The following is a 20,630-nucleotide window of genomic DNA, read 5'->3' as shown; positions in this document are numbered from 1 at the left end:
CCGAGCCAATCGCAACGCGTCGCCGCAGGGATATATAAGACGGCTGCACACTTATAGGTACCCGCAGTGCTCGTGTTGCAGGCGCGGCTGGAAGGAGGGGACGGGTCGAAATAGGGACTTGGCAGTTGCACTCGGCGCGGTTACGCCTCCCTTTTCCCCGCCCCCTCCAGTCCCTTCAGATATAGACTTGCTTCTCTCAGCTCCGCAGTGTGGTAGTTGCTGTTGCTGCTGTTTTTCTGTCCGGCCTGGAATTTTCTTTCGGCTTTTTTTTTTAAAAAAAATTAAAAATCAATCCGGCTTGGTTTTCTCGGCGAGTCCGGCCCGTTTTAATTTTCTCCTCCAGCCTCAGCGTTTCTTCTCTTCTTCTCACCATGCGCGCGGCGGGGTCGGCGGCTGCGATGACGGGCGCCGGGCCCTCGGGCGCTGCTGCGAGCTCGGAGAAGCAGCCGCCCAGCAGCGGCAGGGACGGGCGCTTCAGCGTCCTCGGCTGGGAGCAGGTGAAGCGGCTGGACCACATCCTCGAGGAGGCCGTCCCCATCCACGGCCGCGGCAACTTCCCCACCTTATCGGTGCGGCCGCGCAGGATCGTGCAGGTGAGTGGCAGGACCTGGTGGACCAGGGTGGCCGCGTACTTAATCCCCCCCCCCCCAAAAAAAGAGGCATTATTAAGAATCGGCACGTTTACACGGGAGTAATCCCCGTTGCCTTCAGCGGACCTACCTTCTAAGGTTCTGACTCTTTCAGGAGTGAAAACTCTGGAAACAGTCTTAAAGGCACATCTTTGGGCTCTTCTTATTAGGCTATTTAACCTTGCCCGTCTGCCAACAACAGCCGTAAGTTCCTAACAGCAAAGAGAATGCACTGCAATTTAACAATAAAACATGTCATTTAAAAGAGCAGCGGTAAAGCATCGATTACTTTGCAGCAGGACATGCCCAAGATTACACCCATTCGCCAGGCTTCTTATTGCATGTGATAAAAGTCCACGAGTTTCCCTCCTCACAAAGAACTCAAAGACAAATCTTGTCGCCTGATCTTAGTCATGTTTACTTGAATATAAAACTTGTTGAGTTCAGCGGGTCATACTCCCCAGGAAGTCTCCCTAGGGATGCAGCCTTAATAAGCAACATAGCTGTCAACTGTCATTAGGTCAGTGCAGCCTTCTCTAGCTATTATACAGTGTTCACTTATTTGACTCATTCTGAACTAGAATATCTGGTATAAAGCCTGTATGTGAGAGGCTGCATACATACCATACATTTAAAGCACATTCTCTCTCCACCCTGAATCCTGGGAACTGTAGTTTATCTCTAACAAAGCTACAATTCCAAGTACTCTTAACAAACTACAGTTCCTTGGATTCTTTGGGAGGGTGCTTAAAATGTACAGTGTGTACTCAGCCTGTCAATTAGGAGAGGAACTAGAAGAGCCTATCTTGGATAACATTATTTATATACTAAAGGGCTCTTCTATGTAGCCATCATTCTTGATTGGAATGAATAGGTGTTTGTATAGCATAATTTTGTAGCCAGTTTAGCTATTGTGGCTCCTGCTGGAAAAGCCAAGGAAGCATATTGGCTGTGAGTACTTAGTATATTCTGTATATTCTGAGAATGTAAAGCTTTTTGAGTAATTGTGTTAATCCTTCTCATAATCCCCCGTTAAACTAAATGAGCATTAACTCCATACTGTGGAGAGTAGGCCAGGCTTATATCGAAGCCAAAATTTGGGTGCCTTAATTGACAGCTCAGGCCTTGGCTAGCTGCAGGTTTGACAAAAACTTATTTGGCAGAGAATAGTTCAGAGTATTGTATATGTGCAGTTAGTAATTGCAACAACCTTGATATTGATGCCCCCAATTACAGGTGGGAGCCAAGAATGGTAGATTGCTGCAGTGTTGCACCAGATCTGTAGTTCCTTTAATGAAATACAATTTCTAAGTTCTTAACTGAGTTGAGACTAATAGTCTAAGTGAAATCTTAGAAATGAGGAATGTTAGCTGTGATTGGTAGGATACTAAAAAGTGCCCTGATGTAGTGGGTGGTGGTATTAAGAAATTTATACACTACCCTCTATCAAAAGGCCACAGGATCGTTTACTACATGATAACATAAACGTAATACAAAGACAAGTGTAGGCAGTCTGTGTTTTAGGGTACCCTTCCCTTTGATCCTGTGGATTAGGAATAGGCTCTGTCCCTGAAGCAGAAGGGAATGGAAGACTTTTAAAAAACAACTCCCATGGGGTAACCATATCCGTCTGTTGCACCAAAAACAAGAGTGACACCTTAAGATTTGTTAGTCCACAGAAGTTTATCGAATATCCAAACTAGCTCTAATCCACGAAATTTTTTGTCATAGTAATCCAGGTCTTTAGGGTGCCATCGCTATGGAGTAGGTGTTGCTGCCTGGGGATGACATTTGAGTTATCAGCTGTGAGGCAACACTCACTTTAACACAGGATTGTATGCTGACAACTGTTCATTGGCCTGTACTAGAGAAGATGGGTTAGTTTGCAGGTGGGAATTCTTGGATCACAGGGTCGGTAGGGCTGCAGCCCGTTAACAAAAGTGGCTAGAGAGACAAGAAGGGCAAAGACATCTTCTGGCTGTGAATCGGTTGTAAGGAGGGGAAAGAATGAACGGGGGGGGGGGGCTGTCTGAAATGAAGGTACTTTCTATGCACAATTTATGTTGAGCTATTTGTGGGACCTAGAGGAAGAGAGGTGGGGAGTGCCACACAGTGCCACCCTCAGATCCTAATAGAAAGAAGTTGGCAAAGTCCTTCCATATTGGAGCAGCTCTTGAGACCTTCCATAGTCTTGCTATGGAAGACTATAGAAGTCTACTATGGAAGACTATACCTTCCATAGTATAAACCCACAATTGTATACTAGGTTAGGTTCAGGTGCCCTATTTTGAAGGCAACCCTGTCCCAAGAAGAGCAGTAATTAGGTTAAATAGGGTTGGGAGTATAGGAAGGCGTTGGTCATGGGTGTGCGACTGCAGTGGGTTGTTGGAGAGGCAACCTCAGGCTGGTGAGCAAGAGAGTCGATAGGCTGAGCACAGAGAGCTGGGAGTTGGGCAGAAATAACCCCCTGCTCCTTATTTCCCAATCCCTTCCATGTGTTTCCCTAGCGCCATATTTCTGGCAATGGTCGGTCCCTAGACTTGATTGTCGGGGGTGAGGAAAACTTCCTCTAGCGAAGCACGCTTAGGTCCATCCAGATAATTTTGCAGAAAAAGAAACGATTCCTTGAGCAGAACAAAATCCCATTCCATTAGAACATTCTGCTATGGTCCAGGACCACCTTCACACCATACATTTAAAGCACTGTGACGCCACTTTGAACAGTCATGGCTTCCTCTGAATAATTCTGGGACCTGTAGTTAAGGGTGCTGAGTTGTTAGGCAGCCTTTATTCCCCTCACAGAGCAGTTCTCAGAGTGGTTGAACAAACAATCCCCCTTCGCAGGGACCTCAGGGACCTCTTCAAAGATATGTTAAAGATGTGGAAGGAATGGACAGTTCTTCCCCTTCCCATAGGAACATATAGGAAGTTGCCTTATACTGAGTTAGGCCACTGGTCCATCTGGCTCCATACTGTTTGCAATGACTGGCAGCAGCTCTCCAGGATTCCAGACAGGCTTCTCTCCCAGCCCTACCTGAAGATGCCAGTGATCAAACCTGGAACTTTCTGTAGGTAAAGAAGGTGTTCTGTCACTCAGCTGTGGCCCTTCCCAAAGGGTCTGAGGTTGTTTTGTTAAGGGAGTATTCTTTCCGCTAGTAAACAGCTGGCAATACTGCAAAGGGTGAGTGTTAGTGAAAGAACAGTACATTTGTCTAGGAAAGGGGGATGTCACTGCTTCAGAGGTGAAGTTGGTGTCTACAACGCCTGATCTTTCCATTATTTGCAAATTGATGTCTACTGCTGTTGCCAACTGGCAATTGAAACAGAACTAGTGTGTCTGAGGTCAATTCTAAATTGTATTAAATTCGGTATTGTGTTAAACGGAGGTGTTGTATATGACTCCCCGGGGTTCCTTTGGGAGAAAGGGTGTGTTTAGAATCCTCGAAACAGCGTTGCCTTGACAGACTGTTTGGTAAGGATGCTTGGCAGAAGGGGGTTAAAAAGCAGGCATCCATATACAAAGTGTACAACCACAAGATTTATAAGGAAACAGAACCGAAAGGCCACAATTGGCAGAGATGCCTCTTATGCCAAGCTGTGTTTGAACAGCTCTTACTCAATATCCTTTGGGGAGGGAAGAAACCAAGATGTGCAGGGCACTTAGTATCTGCCAAGGGTGGCTCCCTTTACTGGAGGAGGCTTTCATTTAGCTTTCTCATAAAGCATGGGAGGCTTATAGAAGCAATAGGAATGGTTGCCCCTGTGTATGGTTCGCATCTGTAGTGCGGCATCAGCCTCTTTCAAAGGTTAGTTGGCTGCCTTCCTCAGTGAAACGAGGGCCCCTTTCACACTAGGTCTTTAGCACACCTGATGCATTACTTCCTCACAATTGGCTGGAAATGAGTCTTCCAATGTGGTTCCATGCGGCATTGAATGGTGTGCGAGATTCCCCATTACAATTCTCCAAAATTGTCCCTCCCCACCATAGCAAAAGCACACAGTGCATTGTTGGAACATAGCCTGAGAGCGGCTAAGAAATAGAAGAAATAAAATTGCTGTGCAAGTCTGCTTATATTTTAGTGTATTAGTGCAGAAATGGAGGTAAGTGCCATCTTTTGAAGCTAATGGAGAATGGACTTGTACTCCTGCTATGATGAGTACAAACAGCCAGTGCAGGTTGAAATCCTACCAAGCAACTGCTTCCCAGCAAAGAGACTTGTAGCATCTTTGAAAACAGACTCACGGGAGCACAGTGGGGAAAGGCCAGCCATGTAGGAGGGTGGGTATTCCCCAGGTGACTCAGTAGTACTTTGCAAGTCCACATGTGTTGGCTGGTGGTACAGTTGTGGTGGTACAATCTCAAGCCCTGTATAAGACAGAAGAAGAGGAAAAACTTTAGAATGTGATAGTTTGGCAGAGTGATTATCTGGGTTCTTTAGGAAACGAGAGTACATGTCATTTTATCAGAACAGTTGGGTGTGTGTGTGTGTTTGTGTGTGAGCAAGCAAGCAAGCAATCGCCCAAGGTCGCTCAGCATTAGATGTCACCATTGACTAGTCTGACTAAAGCAGTTCATGTCAAATGTTGGACCCTGCTCTGATGAGCTTGCATGCTGGCTGGCCCTTCATTTGGCACTCCTCTGTCAGCTTATATGGAGCTTGGAATCTGCTAGCAGAAAATAAATCTGCTGAGGTAGTGATATCTGGTCTCTTGGGCTTGGCTCTGTGCCATCAGGGCTTGGGAGTCTCTAGCTGTAGCGGGAATGGAAAAATCTGTGTAGGTTTCCTAGTCCCTATGGTTGAGAGATGTAATGGGGCATCTGACTGCAGGAGTTGGGGCCGTTAAAATATTTTCAACTTCTTCCAATGGGTGTAAAGAACATTTTACTTTTGATGGTAAATATTGCAGGTGACCATTATCCAACAGGTCTGCATTTTAAGTAAACTGGACAGAAATGGGTTCTTGGGGTTAATAAAATAGTAAATAAGTTTAAGTAATGGCAGGCAGCACAGATGTGTGTACAAAGACAGGCTCTATAGAGCAGCCTTTCTCAACCTTGGATCCTTAGATGATGTTGGACTGCAGCTCCCATCATTCTTAGCTAGCATGGTCAGTGGTCATGGATGATGGGAGTTGTAGTTCAAGAACATATGGGGAACCCAAGGTTGAGAAAGGTTACTGCAGAGCAGTGACGGCCAAACTTGGCCCTCCAGCTGTTTTGGGACTACAACTCCCATCATCCCTAGCTAACGGGACCCAGTGGTCAGGGGTGATGAGAACTGTAGTCCTAAAACAGCTGGAGGGCCAAGTTTGGCCATCACAGCTGTAGAGCATTTCCATGTGCTTCATCCAAGAAGTGTAGGTTTACACACAAGTGTATTGCACAACCCTTGTGAGGTAGACTGAGATGAGATAATGGTGACTTGCCCAGCACCATGGGTTCAAATCTCTATTTGTTCATATCTGTTTCTACCTGACCAGCTCAACCAAGAATTGCTGTAAAACTGACCTACAGGACAAAACCTGATGATAGGCTATCACATATGGGGGAGGTAGTAATGACAACAATGCTCATGCCAGATGGACAGATTTTTTTTTTTTTTGCTTTATTGACAATAGATGGTTATTACTGGTCTTTAGTCTTGGATATTATCTTGATGGCAAAGGTTTAATAACATGGTAGACCAACATGTTCTAGATTCGTAGATACAAACCTGACTTATAGCAGTTTAGCATCAGCTGATATTGCTGGGTTTTTTTATCTCCAGCACACTTTGACTTGCTTCTGTGCCTTCTGGGTTAATGACAGATTAACCCTACAGGTTTAACAGGCACAAAACAACTTGTTGTCCCCAGCTTTACCTACTAGCTTGGACTTCCTGGAAAGGTAAAACTGTACAACTCCATGTCTAAATATCAAGGTGGATTTTTAACATTCTAACTGGAACACAGTGCCCTTAAAGTAGACATCTAAGTACAACAGAGTAGCCTGACCTATAGCTGAAATGGGGACAACCTGAGACAGGTAACTATGCAGTCGCCATTTAGCTGAACCTTACACTCATTTCCAAAGCATGACTGTTTAAAATTTTGGCACTTGGCTGCCAAACACTTCCAATCTGCAGAAAGTGAATCCTAGCACATTGTAACACTTCTGGGTGGAAATTGGACTTCGTTTGTACTTGTCAGTTTAACAGGCAGGTCTGATATGGAAGTACATTTCCTTTCTCTCCCTTATGGAGGGCAGTTTCTGCATGTCAAAGCAGAAGTCAGTTGCATGCACAGGGCTGGAGCTGCTGGAGGACTCGGCGCCCCGGTTTGTATGTACCGAAAGTGAATCAAACTGATATGTGCAATTTAACTACAGGCGGTTGTAGTTTGCTTTGATATTTTATAAATTATTATCCTCTTTATCCCAGCCATCCTTCAAGTAGCCAAAGGTTCTCCCTCCACCCCAATTTCATCCAAACTGTTTTGTGATGTAAGTTAGGCTGAGAGAAACTGACCAGCCCCAAGTCACCCCGGAAACAATTCCTAAGCTGGGCTTTGAACCCGGATCTGCCTGAACCACACTGGTTCTTTACATATTCATTTGGCGGGGAGGGGCATGTGTTGGTGCTAACATGTACATGGAAGCAAGGTGGTCTTGGTATACTTGACTTAAGTGAGCATCTGTGTAGAAAGTCGGTACACTGAAATCTCCAACAGTCACAAAACTGTCCAATGCTTGTTGACTCTTCCAATGAAGCTAGATAGCATTGAAGGTTGTTTCCAGTACAGTCCATTTGCCCTGAAATAGCCTGCTCTGCTGTGTGTCATAATTGCCACAAATTACTAGGGATTTGTTTGTCCGTGAAGTAGCAACAGTGTGCTTAGTAGGCATTAATGTTGCACCAATAAGCTGCTGCATATTCATTTTGTATGGGAGGTGGCTTCATTCCTCTGCAATGACTCACTAATGTAAAATAACTCACATTGGTTTCTGATTTTTTTTTTAAAGCATTGTTATAAAGCTGGCTGCCTTTCACAACATCGGTTATCAGGAGTTGAAGGTCTTCAAGAGGTGCATGCATGCACTCATTAAATGAATTATGTGCATGTTCAAAATGCTGTTAAATTTTTTCAGCAGTGTCATGATTTTCCTTAAAAATAGCTCAGAAATGCCTTTTCTTTTACCAAAAAAAAAAGCTAAGCAACTTTTCTGTCTGGATTTTCACTGTTTGAAATAAATAGCAACCCTAAGCAGAATACTGCATTTCATTGAGCTTTTGAATTGTGTACTTCTCATACCCTAAAACTTAAGGTAAAACTGCACTTGCCTAGGTGGACAATAAAGTGTCTATGTAGGAAGAGAACATATTGTGAATAGCTTTTATGTGGACTAGACCTGTGTTCCCATGGTGTGGTGCCCATGGACATGTACGTGTCTGTGCTGTTTCTAAATTAGCAATGCCAGTCAACAAGGAATGGTTGCACAGAGGCAAAGCAGTTGCAGTGTGGCACCTGCAAGGTTTTTCTTTGCGGGACGGCACAAATGATGTGGCAGCTAGTGAAGAAGATTCTGCTGGCAAGGGATAAAGAAGTGCTAATCCAGCATGCTAAAGATTTGGAAGGCAAGCACTGGCATGTAGGAAATGGGCTTGTTTGAGGAGTTCAACTTTATTGGGTATGGGATAGCAGTTGGGAGATAGCAGTAATGCTGATGATGGGATTTTAGCAGACTAGATGTAGAAGGCTGGCATGCTAGAACTGGATGGAGACATCTGGGTTTAGATCAGTAGTTCTAACTGGCCCCACTCCCTCACTGGAAACGAAAACAGCTTTTTTGAATAAAGGGATGGTATGGCCTCTGGGTAGGCAGTTTGCCTTTCTAATCCATTTTGGGTTTGATGCCTTGAGGGAGCATCAGGATTGGTATGTGAAATTGTAGCACAGGCAGTAAATGGTCCTGGCAGCAACTACCCATGCTCTGTATCTGCCTGGTTTCCTTATACAAGCACAAGAAGCAAGAACACAGCACACTCTCTCCAGTTCTGTGGAATGATGAAACTGACACACAAGCAAATCCACTTTCTTTGCAGAATTCCAAGACGATACAGAGTAATAGAGATTTGCCTCTTCGAAGTAACTTCCTTCTTTGCAGTAGTAACTTCCTAAACTTACTACTGCTTTGTAGTAGTCAAAAGGGAGCCATTTGCCCTGGCTATGAAATGCTCAGAAATCCTGGGGCATGGAACTGGTTGCAATTGGATGACATGCTAAACACACCATGTAACTGGTGGACGCATACCTATGAAATCTAAATAGAATGCTTGTTAGCAGAAATATGCCAGGCTGCAATGTGATTCAAAGTAGCTATCATTTGAGAGTGGGGAAGAAGACAAGTAGAAGTAGAGCACTGAACCAAATGCAACAGTGCAGTTTCTATTGAATGCAAATAGAGGCCTGTGATGGTGGTATCTGATTATGTATAATGCGCTGCAATTTAAGTTAATCTATTGATTGGCTAGAAAGAAACTGCAAGCCTGAGTTATTCAAGCTCTTATTTAGGCAGATGGGTTGGGGCAAAGCACCCTGTTTTAGGCAGGTCACAGCCAATTTTGTAAAAGCTTTTGCATATGTTTCCAATAAGTATATAACCTACTTAACCACTCCATAGAACTTGCATGGCATTTACATATTTTACAAAAGATGTTGCCCAGGTCATTTGGAAGACATGTCACTAAACAACTGCATCCGTCCAGCACTTCCATCATCTAGCAGAAAGGGTAGCATAGCACTTTTCTGTGGCTGCATTTGCACACTGTGCTAAACCATCGGTCTACTCTGAATGGGCAGGTGGTTCTTGCTCCGCTCCTTGAAAAGGCAACAAGCCACAATTCTGGCATTCAAACCCAGGAGTCATGATTTGTTTTGCTCTAAAGAAGCCACATTCTGAAGCCAAAGTTTGTTGGCTTTATCAATCATGGATGGCCTGAGCAACACAAGAAACTTAGCCCCTGGACCTTGGTTTGATGCTCAGGCTAAGGGAAGACTGAAGCTAGAGCCATCTTTATGGTTTACTACAATGTACAAACAGGGCCAATTTGATCCAACTAGTTTCATTCAATTCTAGAAAGTGAACTTGTCAAAAGTGGCAGCACTGGGGGTACCCTTCGGAGTAGACATACCTCTGTTTGGCTTCATCCCTTGTTAGATGTTAATTATAGCCTGCATTGCAGTGTGACAAATAGATCCAGAGGAGCCAACACGCCTCATAGATTCGTCTGTGCCAAAGCACAGGTTTTAAGAAGGGCCTTTTGTTGCCCATCCATTTAAACAACCAGAGTGGTTGGGGCAACTCAGTCAGATGGGTGGAGTATAAGCAATAAAATTATTATTATTATTATTATTATTATTATTATTAATAATAATAATAATAATAATAATTTTATTATAGATGGCATGTGTCTGCCCACACATCTTTTTCTGTTTTAAGAAACATCGCACCCATGTAGCTTTCAGCAATGCTACTTTAGCATTAAAGGGCTGATGTTTTTAAAGGGAAGCCAGTGCTTTTAAAAAACAAAACAAAAAGAACCCTAGCAGCACACTCAAACAGCTCCCGGCAGTTTTCTGTAAACAGAAAGGCGAATGACTCTGACCAGATAAACATTAGTCAGTCTCAGATGCAGAGCTTGCCAGTCTTGAGCAAGTAACCTAAAAAGGCAGTCAGTTCTGTGAATGCTTGATGTGTGTAGCCTTTAAACCAAAAGAGGTAAGGAACACTGGATGAAAAGGCAGCTGAATAAGCTGCTGTGTCTGGCCTACCAAGTGGGTAGGTGGCAACACAGTAGCTCTATATACAGACCCGTGTTCCCCAAAAGAAGGCAAGCAGCCCTCTTCTGTTAGCTTCTGCCAACAAGCAGCCCAAATTGTTGCTAGATAAATGAGAGTTTGCCTACCGCACAGCTTTCTTCTTTTCATAATCCAAACTGAAGTGTGCCTGTTCATTTTTAAATTTTTTTTTGCTATTTTACAACCGCCGGGGGCGCATCACATTTGTCGGGGATAAAAGTAATAAAGTTACCAACTTCCTTAACATGAAAATTCACCAAATTCCTTCATATTAAAGCTCTCCCCCCCCCCTTATACACAATTAAGATAGCTTTTTTCCTAATATACCTGAAAGCGGTCTTCTCTTCCCTGCTGCATATTTGAAGGTTTGACTAAGCTGTACTCGTAGGCTAAATTCTGCTGCTAGGTTTATGAATCCTGTGTTCGTGTTCTAGCTGGGTTTTTAAAAAAATAAATAAATGCATAATTTCAACATATAAATGCCTCCAAGATGAATTATATTTGCCTCCAGCCTTTGTCTGGATGATGAAGGGTACACTTTGTATGGTTCAGCTACCCTTTCAATACTTGCAAATACCAGGTTGTACTTGGCCTACATGTTTGGTGCAGGTATATTGAAGTTACGGTGACTTACTCTGGAAGATCCACTTAACAGACTGGGGGTGTGGTTTATTTCCCCTTTGGTATATTTCAGGTATATTTTGGTATATTTATATTTTCCTGCCAACTTAGCAGTTCGAAAGCATGTCAAAGTGCAAGTAGATAAATAGGTACCGCTCCGGCGGGAAGGTAAACGGTGTTTCCGTGCGCTGCTCTGGTTCAACATGTTAGTCATGCTGGCCACATGTCCTGGAAGCTGTCTGCAGACAAACGCTGGCTCCCTCGGCCTATAGAGCGAGATGAGCGCGCAACCCAAGAGTCGGTCACGACTGGACCTAATGGTCAGGGGTCCCTTTACCTTTATTTCAGGCACGTCCAACAGGTAGATTACAATCTACCTTTAGATCACTGGATGTCTGCCCTGCACCCCAAAAATATGGGGCTTTCCCTCCTAATAAAAAAAGCTCAACAACTTTGACCCCTGGTATATTTTAACCTACATTGATTCTCACAGTTAGCTTCACCCTTGCAACTACCCCTTGGATTGGCTTCATGTTGGCACGTTAAAGCTCTAAAATGGGAGTGGAGAACCTTTGGCTCTCCAGATGTTACTGAACTACAACTCCCATCATCACTGACCACTCTTGCTGGCGCTGATGGGAGTTGTAGTTCAGCAGCCTCTGGAGAGGCCAAAGGTGCTCAAAAATTACACAGCCTGGAAACCCAAGACTCTGGTTAGGTTCATATGGCGGTTCTTTTGCTATAGAGCCCTGGTAAGAGCAGCTCCAGAAATGAATAAAAGCACCACCAATATTTTTAGGCACCTTGTGCCAGTTAGACATGTTTGGTGCTGTAGGCTCCTCCCTTGGCTCTTAATCTTGCCATTTTGCACGCCCGGTGAAAGTTCTAGGATACTCTTGGCTTAAGAATAAAGGCTGTAGGAGGAGGCATGGTTTCCTGCATTGAACTTGTCCAGGCAGCTGCTGCTTTAGGGTGGGGATCAGCAACAGATCTCCAGCTCCCAACATGGAATGCCTGAACAGCGGTGCTCATGTAAGCCCATTTGTGCTCCAAAGCCTATTTGAGGTCAAACAAGATGCAATGTCAGCAGATAAGTCATCTTCCAGTTTTTTTTTTTTTTGGTTTTTTGTTCAATGGAATAGTCGCTTGGGTAGGTGTAAACCCTTCCCATGTCACTCCCTAGTTTGAAATTGCTCTGCCAAATCAACTCGCCCCTGGAAACATACAGGTACCTATGGCCTGGGTTCCCCTCTGAGTCACAGAGCCGCTTTGTGGTGGTGCTGGCACATTGGAAAAGGCTGACTGGCTAGTAGAAGCAGCATGGTTACCATCAGACCTGTGGCCCCTGCTGCTGCTGAACTACTTTTAAAACCAAAAGATATGATCGCTGATCTCCTGATCTAGTTGCATCCATGGAAACTAGAGGTTGTATCCTAAGTAGCATTAAGCAACTCATTTAATCAGTACATGGATTTCTCCTTGCACGATGGGTGCCCCCCCCCCAGTGGGATGTGTTGGATATGCCCCAAGTCTTGCATTTAGCCCTTATGTTAACATACTCACACAGGTCACCGATTTAAACACACCAGCTGATGTTTGCTTAGGCCATTTAAAGTTTCCTCCCATACTTACAGCAATGTGCTTTTCCCCATGTTGTAGGTGGTCCGTAGCCGTCTGGAGAAGCAGGGAATTGCAGTCCACAACGTGAGGTTGAATGGCTCAGCCGCAAGCCACGTGCTCCATCAGGACAGCGGTCTGGGGTATAAAGATCTGGACCTCATTTTTGGTGTAGACTTGAAGAGTGAGGATGTCTTCCAGCTAGTGAAAGATGTAGTGATGGACTGTCTGTTGGACTTCCTCCCGGAAGGGGTAAATAAAGATAAGATCACTCCTATGACGCTAAAGGAGGCCTATGTGCAGAAGCTAGTGAAAGTGTGCAATGAAACAGACCGCTGGAGCCTTATTTCACTTTCAAACAACAGCGGGAAGAACGTGGAGCTCAAATTTGTAGACACTCTCCGGCGGCAGTTTGAGTTCAGCGTAGATTCCTTCCAGATAATATTGGACTCACTGTTGCTTTTTGGAGAGTGCTCAGAGAACCCGATGTCTGCAAACTTCCACCCGACAGTCACCGGGGAGAGCATGTACGGGGACTTTGAGGAGGCAATGGACCACCTGAGGAACCGGATCATTGCCACCAGGAATCCGGAGGAGATCAGAGGTGGTGGGCTTCTGAAGTACTGCAACCTCCTGGTGAGGGGATTTAAGCCCAAATCGGAAGTAGACATGAAGGCGCTACAGAGATACATGTGCTCCAGGTTTTTTATAGACTTTCCTGACATTGGGGAGCAGCAGCGGAAGCTGGAGTCTTACCTTCAGAGCCACTTTGTTGGGATGGAGAGCAAGCGGTACGATTGCCTGATGACCCTTCACAGGGTGGTGAATGAGAGTACGGTGTGCCTGATGGGACACGAGAGGAGGCAGACGCTGAACCTCATTGCCATGTTGGCTGTGAGGGTCCTGGCTGAGCAGAACATAATCCCGACTGTCACGAACGTGACCTGCTATTATCAGCCAGCCCCTTACGCCAGCGAAGTAAATGTAAACTACTATGTAACCCACATGCAGCCTCTGCTGCCTTGCAGTCACTCCTACCCAACTTGGCTTCCCTGCAACTAACCACTGACATTGCTCCAATCCTTGTTCTCTGGGAAGCAGAGGCTGTACAATTCAGAAGAAAAATGGGTCTCTTGCTCAAAGTGTCTTCCTCCTACATAGGAACAAAGTCTGCTGTATATTGTGGGCAATTGTGCAGTGTTATGAGTAGTTACCAGAGATGTTTACAGTAAGAAAATGATTGAGTTTATGTATGAGGTGGATGGATAGGATTAGGTTAAGAAAGCAGAGCTGCACTACCTGAGATGCAAGCTGATTTTCTTTCTTTAGTACACGAAGCATTAAGGGCTGTGCAGACTCTGTTTCTGAAGATATGCCAGAGTGGCCGATTCCTTTTAGGGGACCAAAGAAATCCTATTCAAGTGCCTGCAACCAAAAAAAAAGAAAAGAAAAAAAAGCAAAAAAAAGCACTGTACTTTAATTTTTTTTGTAGGGGGTAGAACTCCCTGTTAGTAGTTCAGTTTGGGATGCCTGCGATGAATATTGGGGGAGTTTGGGGGTCGCTTGATCATTTCTGTTGAGGGAACCGAAGTGGGCCGGGGGCTTGTAAAAGGAGCCAGTGTACCATGGCTTGCTGCCCCGATGGACCAGCTGTATTTATTATCAGTCAGAGGAGAGCTGTGGGGTAGGGTGGGGGTGGGGCAAGAGAATGGGTTGGATTCACAGCAGCAGATGTTTTGACAGATGATCATGAACACTAAAAGAATGGGAACCTGCCCCCAAAGTATTACTCTTACTCAATGTGCCGTGCCAAAAAACCCCTAAGATGTGACTTTCTGAAGGAAAGGATCTAGATTAGTGTTTGCTGTATCAGTAACATCAGGGGAACGAGCAGGTATGGGAGTTAGCGTGATATTAAAATGGCTGGCTAACTTTTATTAGGAGTTTAAATGAGCTGCACACAGTGCGCCAACATGGGCAGAGAAGTCTGTTCATTTTAGTAGTTGCAGAGCTGAGGTTCAATCTTGATCCAGATGCCCTGGTCCTCTTAGTGAAGGGCAGCAGCTGCCAACGTCATCCATAGGCTCTGAAAGCTGCTCTTCTTCTTTCTGGAGGCCTCTGTGCAGCTGCTTGGCTCCATGTGGAAAAAGATTCCCAAGTTCTGGTACTTTGGTGTTAACAGTGGAAAAGCGGTGGGAGAGAGCTGTTGGTGGCCAAATTTCTGAACCCAAGAGGCTCTTGGTGTCTTGTTCAAATGCAATAGGAAGAGTCAATACAGAGGCCGCCAGCTGTTGGACCACCACTCCCATTAACTTCAGCTAGCATGGCTTATTGACTGAGTAGTGATGGGAGTTGGTCCAGAAACATCTAGAAAGCACCGTGTTGCCTACACCTGAAATACACAAGCTTTTGAAGTAGTTACTTGCACAGCACAATAGTTCTTTTTACTGACGTTTTGGGATTGCCTGCCAGTTCCTTGTGCAATGTGTCAGTTCAGGTTGTTGTTTTTATGCTTTTTTAGGAAGCTGAGGCAAAGATTGCTAGCTTTTTGGGTAGACCTGCTTTTTTTGAAAGGGCTACAAGAAGATGCTTCATGGTGCATCCTTGAAGGGCGACTGACTTACTAATCTGTTTCTTTGCAGTAAAGCTGTACCACATTTGGGCAGGCTGAAAAAAAATTGAAATAAAATACCATACTTGGATTGTGTCTAGGTAAAATTCTGCCTCTTCCTGGGAAACATGAGCTAGTCTGGCAAGACCAAGCTGGGCTGTTTGTTTGTTTTAAAAGTCTGCTGCCATGTTGTTTGCTTCTGTCTTGTCACGACTCTGACTGGCTGAGAAGGCACAATTGTTCATCTTTTAAGAGGTCCAATACTATGTAAGTGAAGAGTTCCCCTGAAAAATAAACGGCTCTCAAAGACATTTCCTTTATGTACAGTAAATCCTTCCATGCTCCAAGATGTGTGTGGCTGCAGGGTCTAATGTAAGGGGCTTCACCAGGTTATTCCTCTTTCACTTGAGGAAAGGGCTTCTTCTCGATTATCTCCTTTTTGACAGCTTTCAGTACTTCACGTTTAAAAGGGGAGAAGTGGTTTCAAAGGGGAGAAGTAGTTTCGCACTAAAGGAGCACAGCTGATTAGCAGCACTTTTTGGCAGAATTGTGAATGAGAAGCCTAAGTGGTAGACCTGCCTCGTTTAAGCAAACGAACTTTCCCCTCCAATCCAAGGGCTTGCTGGAGAAATTTAAAGAAAATTGCACTTTTTGTGGTGTGCGAATGTGTGGTGAAATTCTTACAAATGGCTGCATCAAACAAATGCTGTGATCCTGCTGTTTCTTTGTATGCGTGGGGGTATTTGAAAGATTCGAAGAGTGTAACACTTTGGCACTTCCAGTCTTGCGTTTGAATGTGTTCTGCAGCTATCGAACCTGTCATGCGGTAGGCCTGACGTAACTTGCTAGATTCTTTAGAATCTGTCACCATAAATAAATACAATGTATTGAACTCTTTTGGGTTATTCTTCTTACTTGATTGCACGACGGTGCCATGACCACTTGCCACCCTTCTGCCCTTTGAGATGACTCATCTGAAACAAGGCAGAATTGGGCAAAAAGAGATCGTGAGCATTCCTGTCCCCTGAGTTGGCTTTCAAATTGCTACCCCATCTTCTGCCAAATATCTTCCCAGGCATTTCAAAAACAATGGCTGGCAACCTCACCAGTTGTATTACACCGGGACTGATGGCAACTACCTTAACGAAGAAGGCAGAGAGTAATTACAAGCACTCAGTGCACATATAGGCCCCCCTTTTAACTTAAGTTGGTAGAATGAATGTTTCTACCTGTGCTCCATTAACTGCCAGGCATACTGCTTATAATGAAGGCTTGTTTAAGTCTGTTCCTGGAGTGAGTGACTGGTCAGGGGTGGAAGCAGAGTTTAAAGGAGCTTTTCCTCCAGCCTGGGTCCCCATGAAGACTATCAGACTCCAACTCCCATCAGCCTCTGAGAACAGAAGTTCTGCATCATCTGGAGGGCAACAAGCTGGAGAAAGCGGACTTAATTGTGGCGGGAGCAATTCAATGAGAAACCTTGATCCACGAGATGAAGGCCAAATTAGCTTGAGGCTAAGTGTTGCATAAGCAAGCCATTAAACTCAGCTGGATTTGGGAACCTTGGGAGCACCTAGTGGTGTTGAACTACAGCTCCCATCAGCCCCAGCAAGCATGGCTGATTGCCTGGGATTATGAGCGTTGTAGCTGAGCAATATCTGGTTCCCCACACCTGAGCTAGAAAACCCCCAACCTGGTGCCTGCTAGGTATGTTTTATCTCCTGACTTCTATCAGCCCTAGATAGCATGGTCAGGAGTAGATGAGCATTGTCAAATACTATAAGGAACCAGGTTAGGGAAAGCTGAGCTGGATTACAAGGGAAATAATGTTTCTTACTTTGGCTGGAAATTGCAGTCTAATATCAGAATTAGAGTGGGGTGGATACATGGGCTCAGGCAACGTAAAATTTAGCAACCTTCATGTACTGCCCTAGTTCTGTGTCAGCAATCAATGTGCAGCTCACTGGGAGAATTCAAGGCAGAACTAAAACCTCCTTGTGTTAGGACACATTACCCTTATGCATAGTATGCCTTCGGTTTCTCCCTACCAAGTTTTTCTCTTTTGCTATTCCAGTTGCATTATCTTTCCTGTCCATTATTTTCCGTAGTTGGCAGTTGTCTCTTTTAATCTGACTAGAGCAGCACAAAACACCTGACCTGGTTGGCTTTTTCCATTGTTTAGCCTGATCTGTTTGAACAAAAGGATGCTGGTAGAAAACACTAGGTTTGATCTGAAAAGAGGCTTTCAATTTTTTTTAGTGTCTGATCTTTAAAAAAAAATGAAATAAAAAAATATATTTTCTCAGAAGGTGGTCTGTCATTCCTTGGATAAGCAGAATACAAAAATGCTAAAAGGCAATGGTTTATCAATGCCTATAAGCTCATTACTGGCCTGTCAGTTTGTCTTAACAATCAAAGCTGAGACACTTCACTAGATCCCCAGAAAATATAATGGCAACTTATTTCAGAGAAGCAATGCTGTATTGTTTTTAACACTTGATTGGAAGCCGCCCAGAGTGGCTGGGGAAACTCAGCCAGATGGGCGGGGTATGAATAATAAATTATTATTATTGAGTTGATAGCACTGTTTTTAATACTTACATGCTTGGGGAATGGGGAGTCAGATGAGATTTTTTTTTTAGACATTCTGCTTTCAGTAGAGAGCCAGTGTAAGGTAGCACTTAGCTTTGGAGTAAGACCTGGAAGACCAGGGTTCGAATCCCCACTCGGCCATGGAGCTCTCTGGGAGACCTTTGGTCACTGTCTCAGCCTAACCTGCCTCATAGAGTTATTGTGGGGATTAAATGAGGGGGTGAACCATGTGTGCCACCTTAAGCTCCTTTGAATGGAAAAGGTGGGATATAAATGCAATGAATACATAAGTCTGTTGGGGTAAAGTGCATCTTAAATAGGACTTTTGGACAAACACAGATTTGGATTTATCCCCACTTACCTTTTGTCCTCTTTCCAGACTCAGGTCCACGTTTCAAACTGTCAGAACACCCTTTTTCCCCCTCATGAAAACCTGTTCTTTAGCTCTCAATCAGAGCAAACAGCAATTTGGGTTTTCTGTGGGTTGCCATTTGCTCCATCGCAACATTAAAGAGTGGGTTTTGTGGGGGAAGCTCTGGATAGGGAAAACGGTGCTCATACACAGAGCTTTAAAGCATGAACTCTGCATGGAAAGAGCAGAGGAAAAGTATGAATAAGCCCCATATTTTGCCCTTTGATATCTAGCAGCTCATTGCCTGCTGCTTTCCACTTGGAATTTCAGGACAGGGTTGGTATCACAATTGGCAATTCAGGGTTTCCCAGTATCTGCTTTCAGAAGTGGTTCATAAACAAATTTGTTGGGCCTGCCTGCTGTGAAGCTATCTTCATGTGAGCCAGGATGTGGACTTGGAGCAGGAATAGCTGTGTTTGAGCTGGTTTACTTCATTGAAGCTTACCTTTGGACTTCTCAGCTCAGCCTGCCACACAGGGGTGTTGTGGGAGTAAGATGCAAGGGCAAACCTTCCTTGGAGATTGGATGGCCATCCGTCATGGATGCTTTAGCTGGGATTCCTGCATTGCAGGCGGTTGGACTAGATGACCCTTGGGTCCCTTCCAGCTGTAAGATTCTATGATGTGTGTCACTCTGAGCTCCCTGGAAGAAAGGAGCATTGTCATGCATTAACGTGCAATTGAATAATGTCTGTCTGTTTCTCTCTCTCTCTCTCTCTCTCTCTCTCTCGCTCGCTCTGCATTTTGCACAAACATACCTATTTCCCTCTCTCAAAAGTCTCTGGGCTTGGCTGTTTGTTTTTCTAGGAATGTGGAATCTCTGCATCTTCAGATGTAGTTAGACTACAGCTCCCTTGGCTTGGCCATGCTGCCTGGAGCTACCAGGGGTTGGGAAACCACGAATATCTGGAGGACAAATGGACTGTCAGGAGAGAGATTAAACTACATTTATAATTTGTCTTTCTCATGAGGACTTCTGCTGATCTTACATGACACAGAGATGGGATCTGTCCCTGCCAAAATATAAAGCCCTGGTGATCTAAAGCTCCCTGGCTCTACCCTTTCTTGATGGGCAGAGTAACAGCATAGCAGAAAATCCCTCCAGGATGATATATTAGGCAGGGACACTGAGGACATGTTCATAGGGAGGTTGGTCTGGAGCACTATGACATAGACAGCGTGACTTGGCCTGTGGCAGCAAAAAAGGCTAGTTCTGCCCATACCTCTTGGCATTTTCGGATCACGAGTTCTGGCCTGGGAATGGCAGGTAGATTCCCAGTCTACCCCCACTACTCTGTAAGACCAAGCTCTTAATTGGAGGCTTGCTTTGACTCCGTATAAATCTAGCTCAGTTTTATTTACACTGAGAATGGGGAACCTGTAGCCCATCAAATGCTCCTGGACTACAACTCACGCCATCTTTTACCAGTGGCCATGTTGGCTGAGGCTGACAGGAAATGGAGTCCAGCAACATCTAGAAGACCACAAGCTCCCCATCCCTGGTTTACATTGTCTGGCTGTGGTCTCCAGCGTTTCAGGCAGGGGTGTCTGTCTCTTTCTCTGTCCTACCCCAGGCTGAACGCAGAACATTTCACAAGGAAAGCAGGTGTTCTGCCACTGAGCCACAGCCCTTCCTTCTGGGGTCCATGGGGACTGCATTTAGTCACCCCCATCCATCACTTTGTGTGCCAGTAGGGTGAGAGAAGCAGTGTGGACTGGGCTGCAAGGACCAGATATACTCCAAACAAGGGCTCTCGTAACATGCTTTCAAGTGCTAGACTAGGCCGCTGTAATGCGCTCCCTTAAAGAGCTGAGGTGCTTCAGCCGGCACAGCATGTAGCTGGCAGGTTGCTCAAGGAGGCCTGGCATTCAGATCATGTTGCACCAGTTCTGTCCAGTGGTGTCGGTTGCCCAATCATTTTCAGGCTCGATGCAAAGTGCAACAATAAAGTGAGCAAAGGATTCATACTACGGTAGTTAACAACACAGTTTTGTAAGGACCTAGTGTCCACAGAAGAAAAATAAATCATCATGCTCTGCAGAGAATCATAGATTTTTTGAGTTGGAAGGGACCCTGAGGATCATAGTCAAATAATTAGGGTTGCCATATGTCCTCCTTTCCTGGGACACGTTCTCTTTTTCATGCGTCCTAGCGATCCAAAGTTAAAAGTAGAAGTTGGCAAATGCGTCCTCTTTTTTTGCTCTTCAAAATATGTCAACCCACAGGTGACACATTTTCAGTTTTATTTTCCTCATCCATTTAAAAACAGCTATCCATGTTTAATCAATACATGTCAAGACAGCTTGTGCTATAG

The 20,630-nt window shown here is 44.7% G+C and overlaps 1 protein-coding gene and 1 long non-coding RNA gene across 2 annotated transcripts; one reads left to right on the top strand and one right to left on the bottom strand.

Moving 5' to 3' along the window:
* The first annotated feature begins 75 nt into the window (after positions 1–75).
* Positions 76–16,207, top strand: TENT5B (terminal nucleotidyltransferase 5B). The gene is made up of 2 exons (XM_081869290.1): positions 76–593; positions 12,747–16,207. Exons 1-2 carry the CDS (start codon positions 372–374, stop codon positions 13,764–13,766), a joined length of 1,242 nt encoding a protein of 413 aa, XP_081725416.1. The 5' UTR covers positions 76–371; the 3' UTR covers positions 13,767–16,207.
* Positions 15,588–19,869, bottom strand: LOC309346208. Its single transcript, XR_014158467.1, has 2 exons — positions 16,489–19,869; positions 15,588–16,454 (listed from the first exon to the last, which is right to left on the bottom strand). It is a non-coding gene; the product is annotated as an uncharacterized lncRNA (long non-coding RNA).
* Positions 19,870–20,630: the final 761 nt, after the last annotated feature.

Source organism: Podarcis erhardii, assembly GCF_964252035.2.
Source record: "Podarcis erhardii genome assembly, chromosome: 7".
Lineage (NCBI taxonomy): Eukaryota > Metazoa > Chordata > Lepidosauria > Squamata > Lacertidae > Podarcis > Podarcis erhardii.
This window is presented reverse-complemented; position numbering and strand designations above follow the sequence as displayed.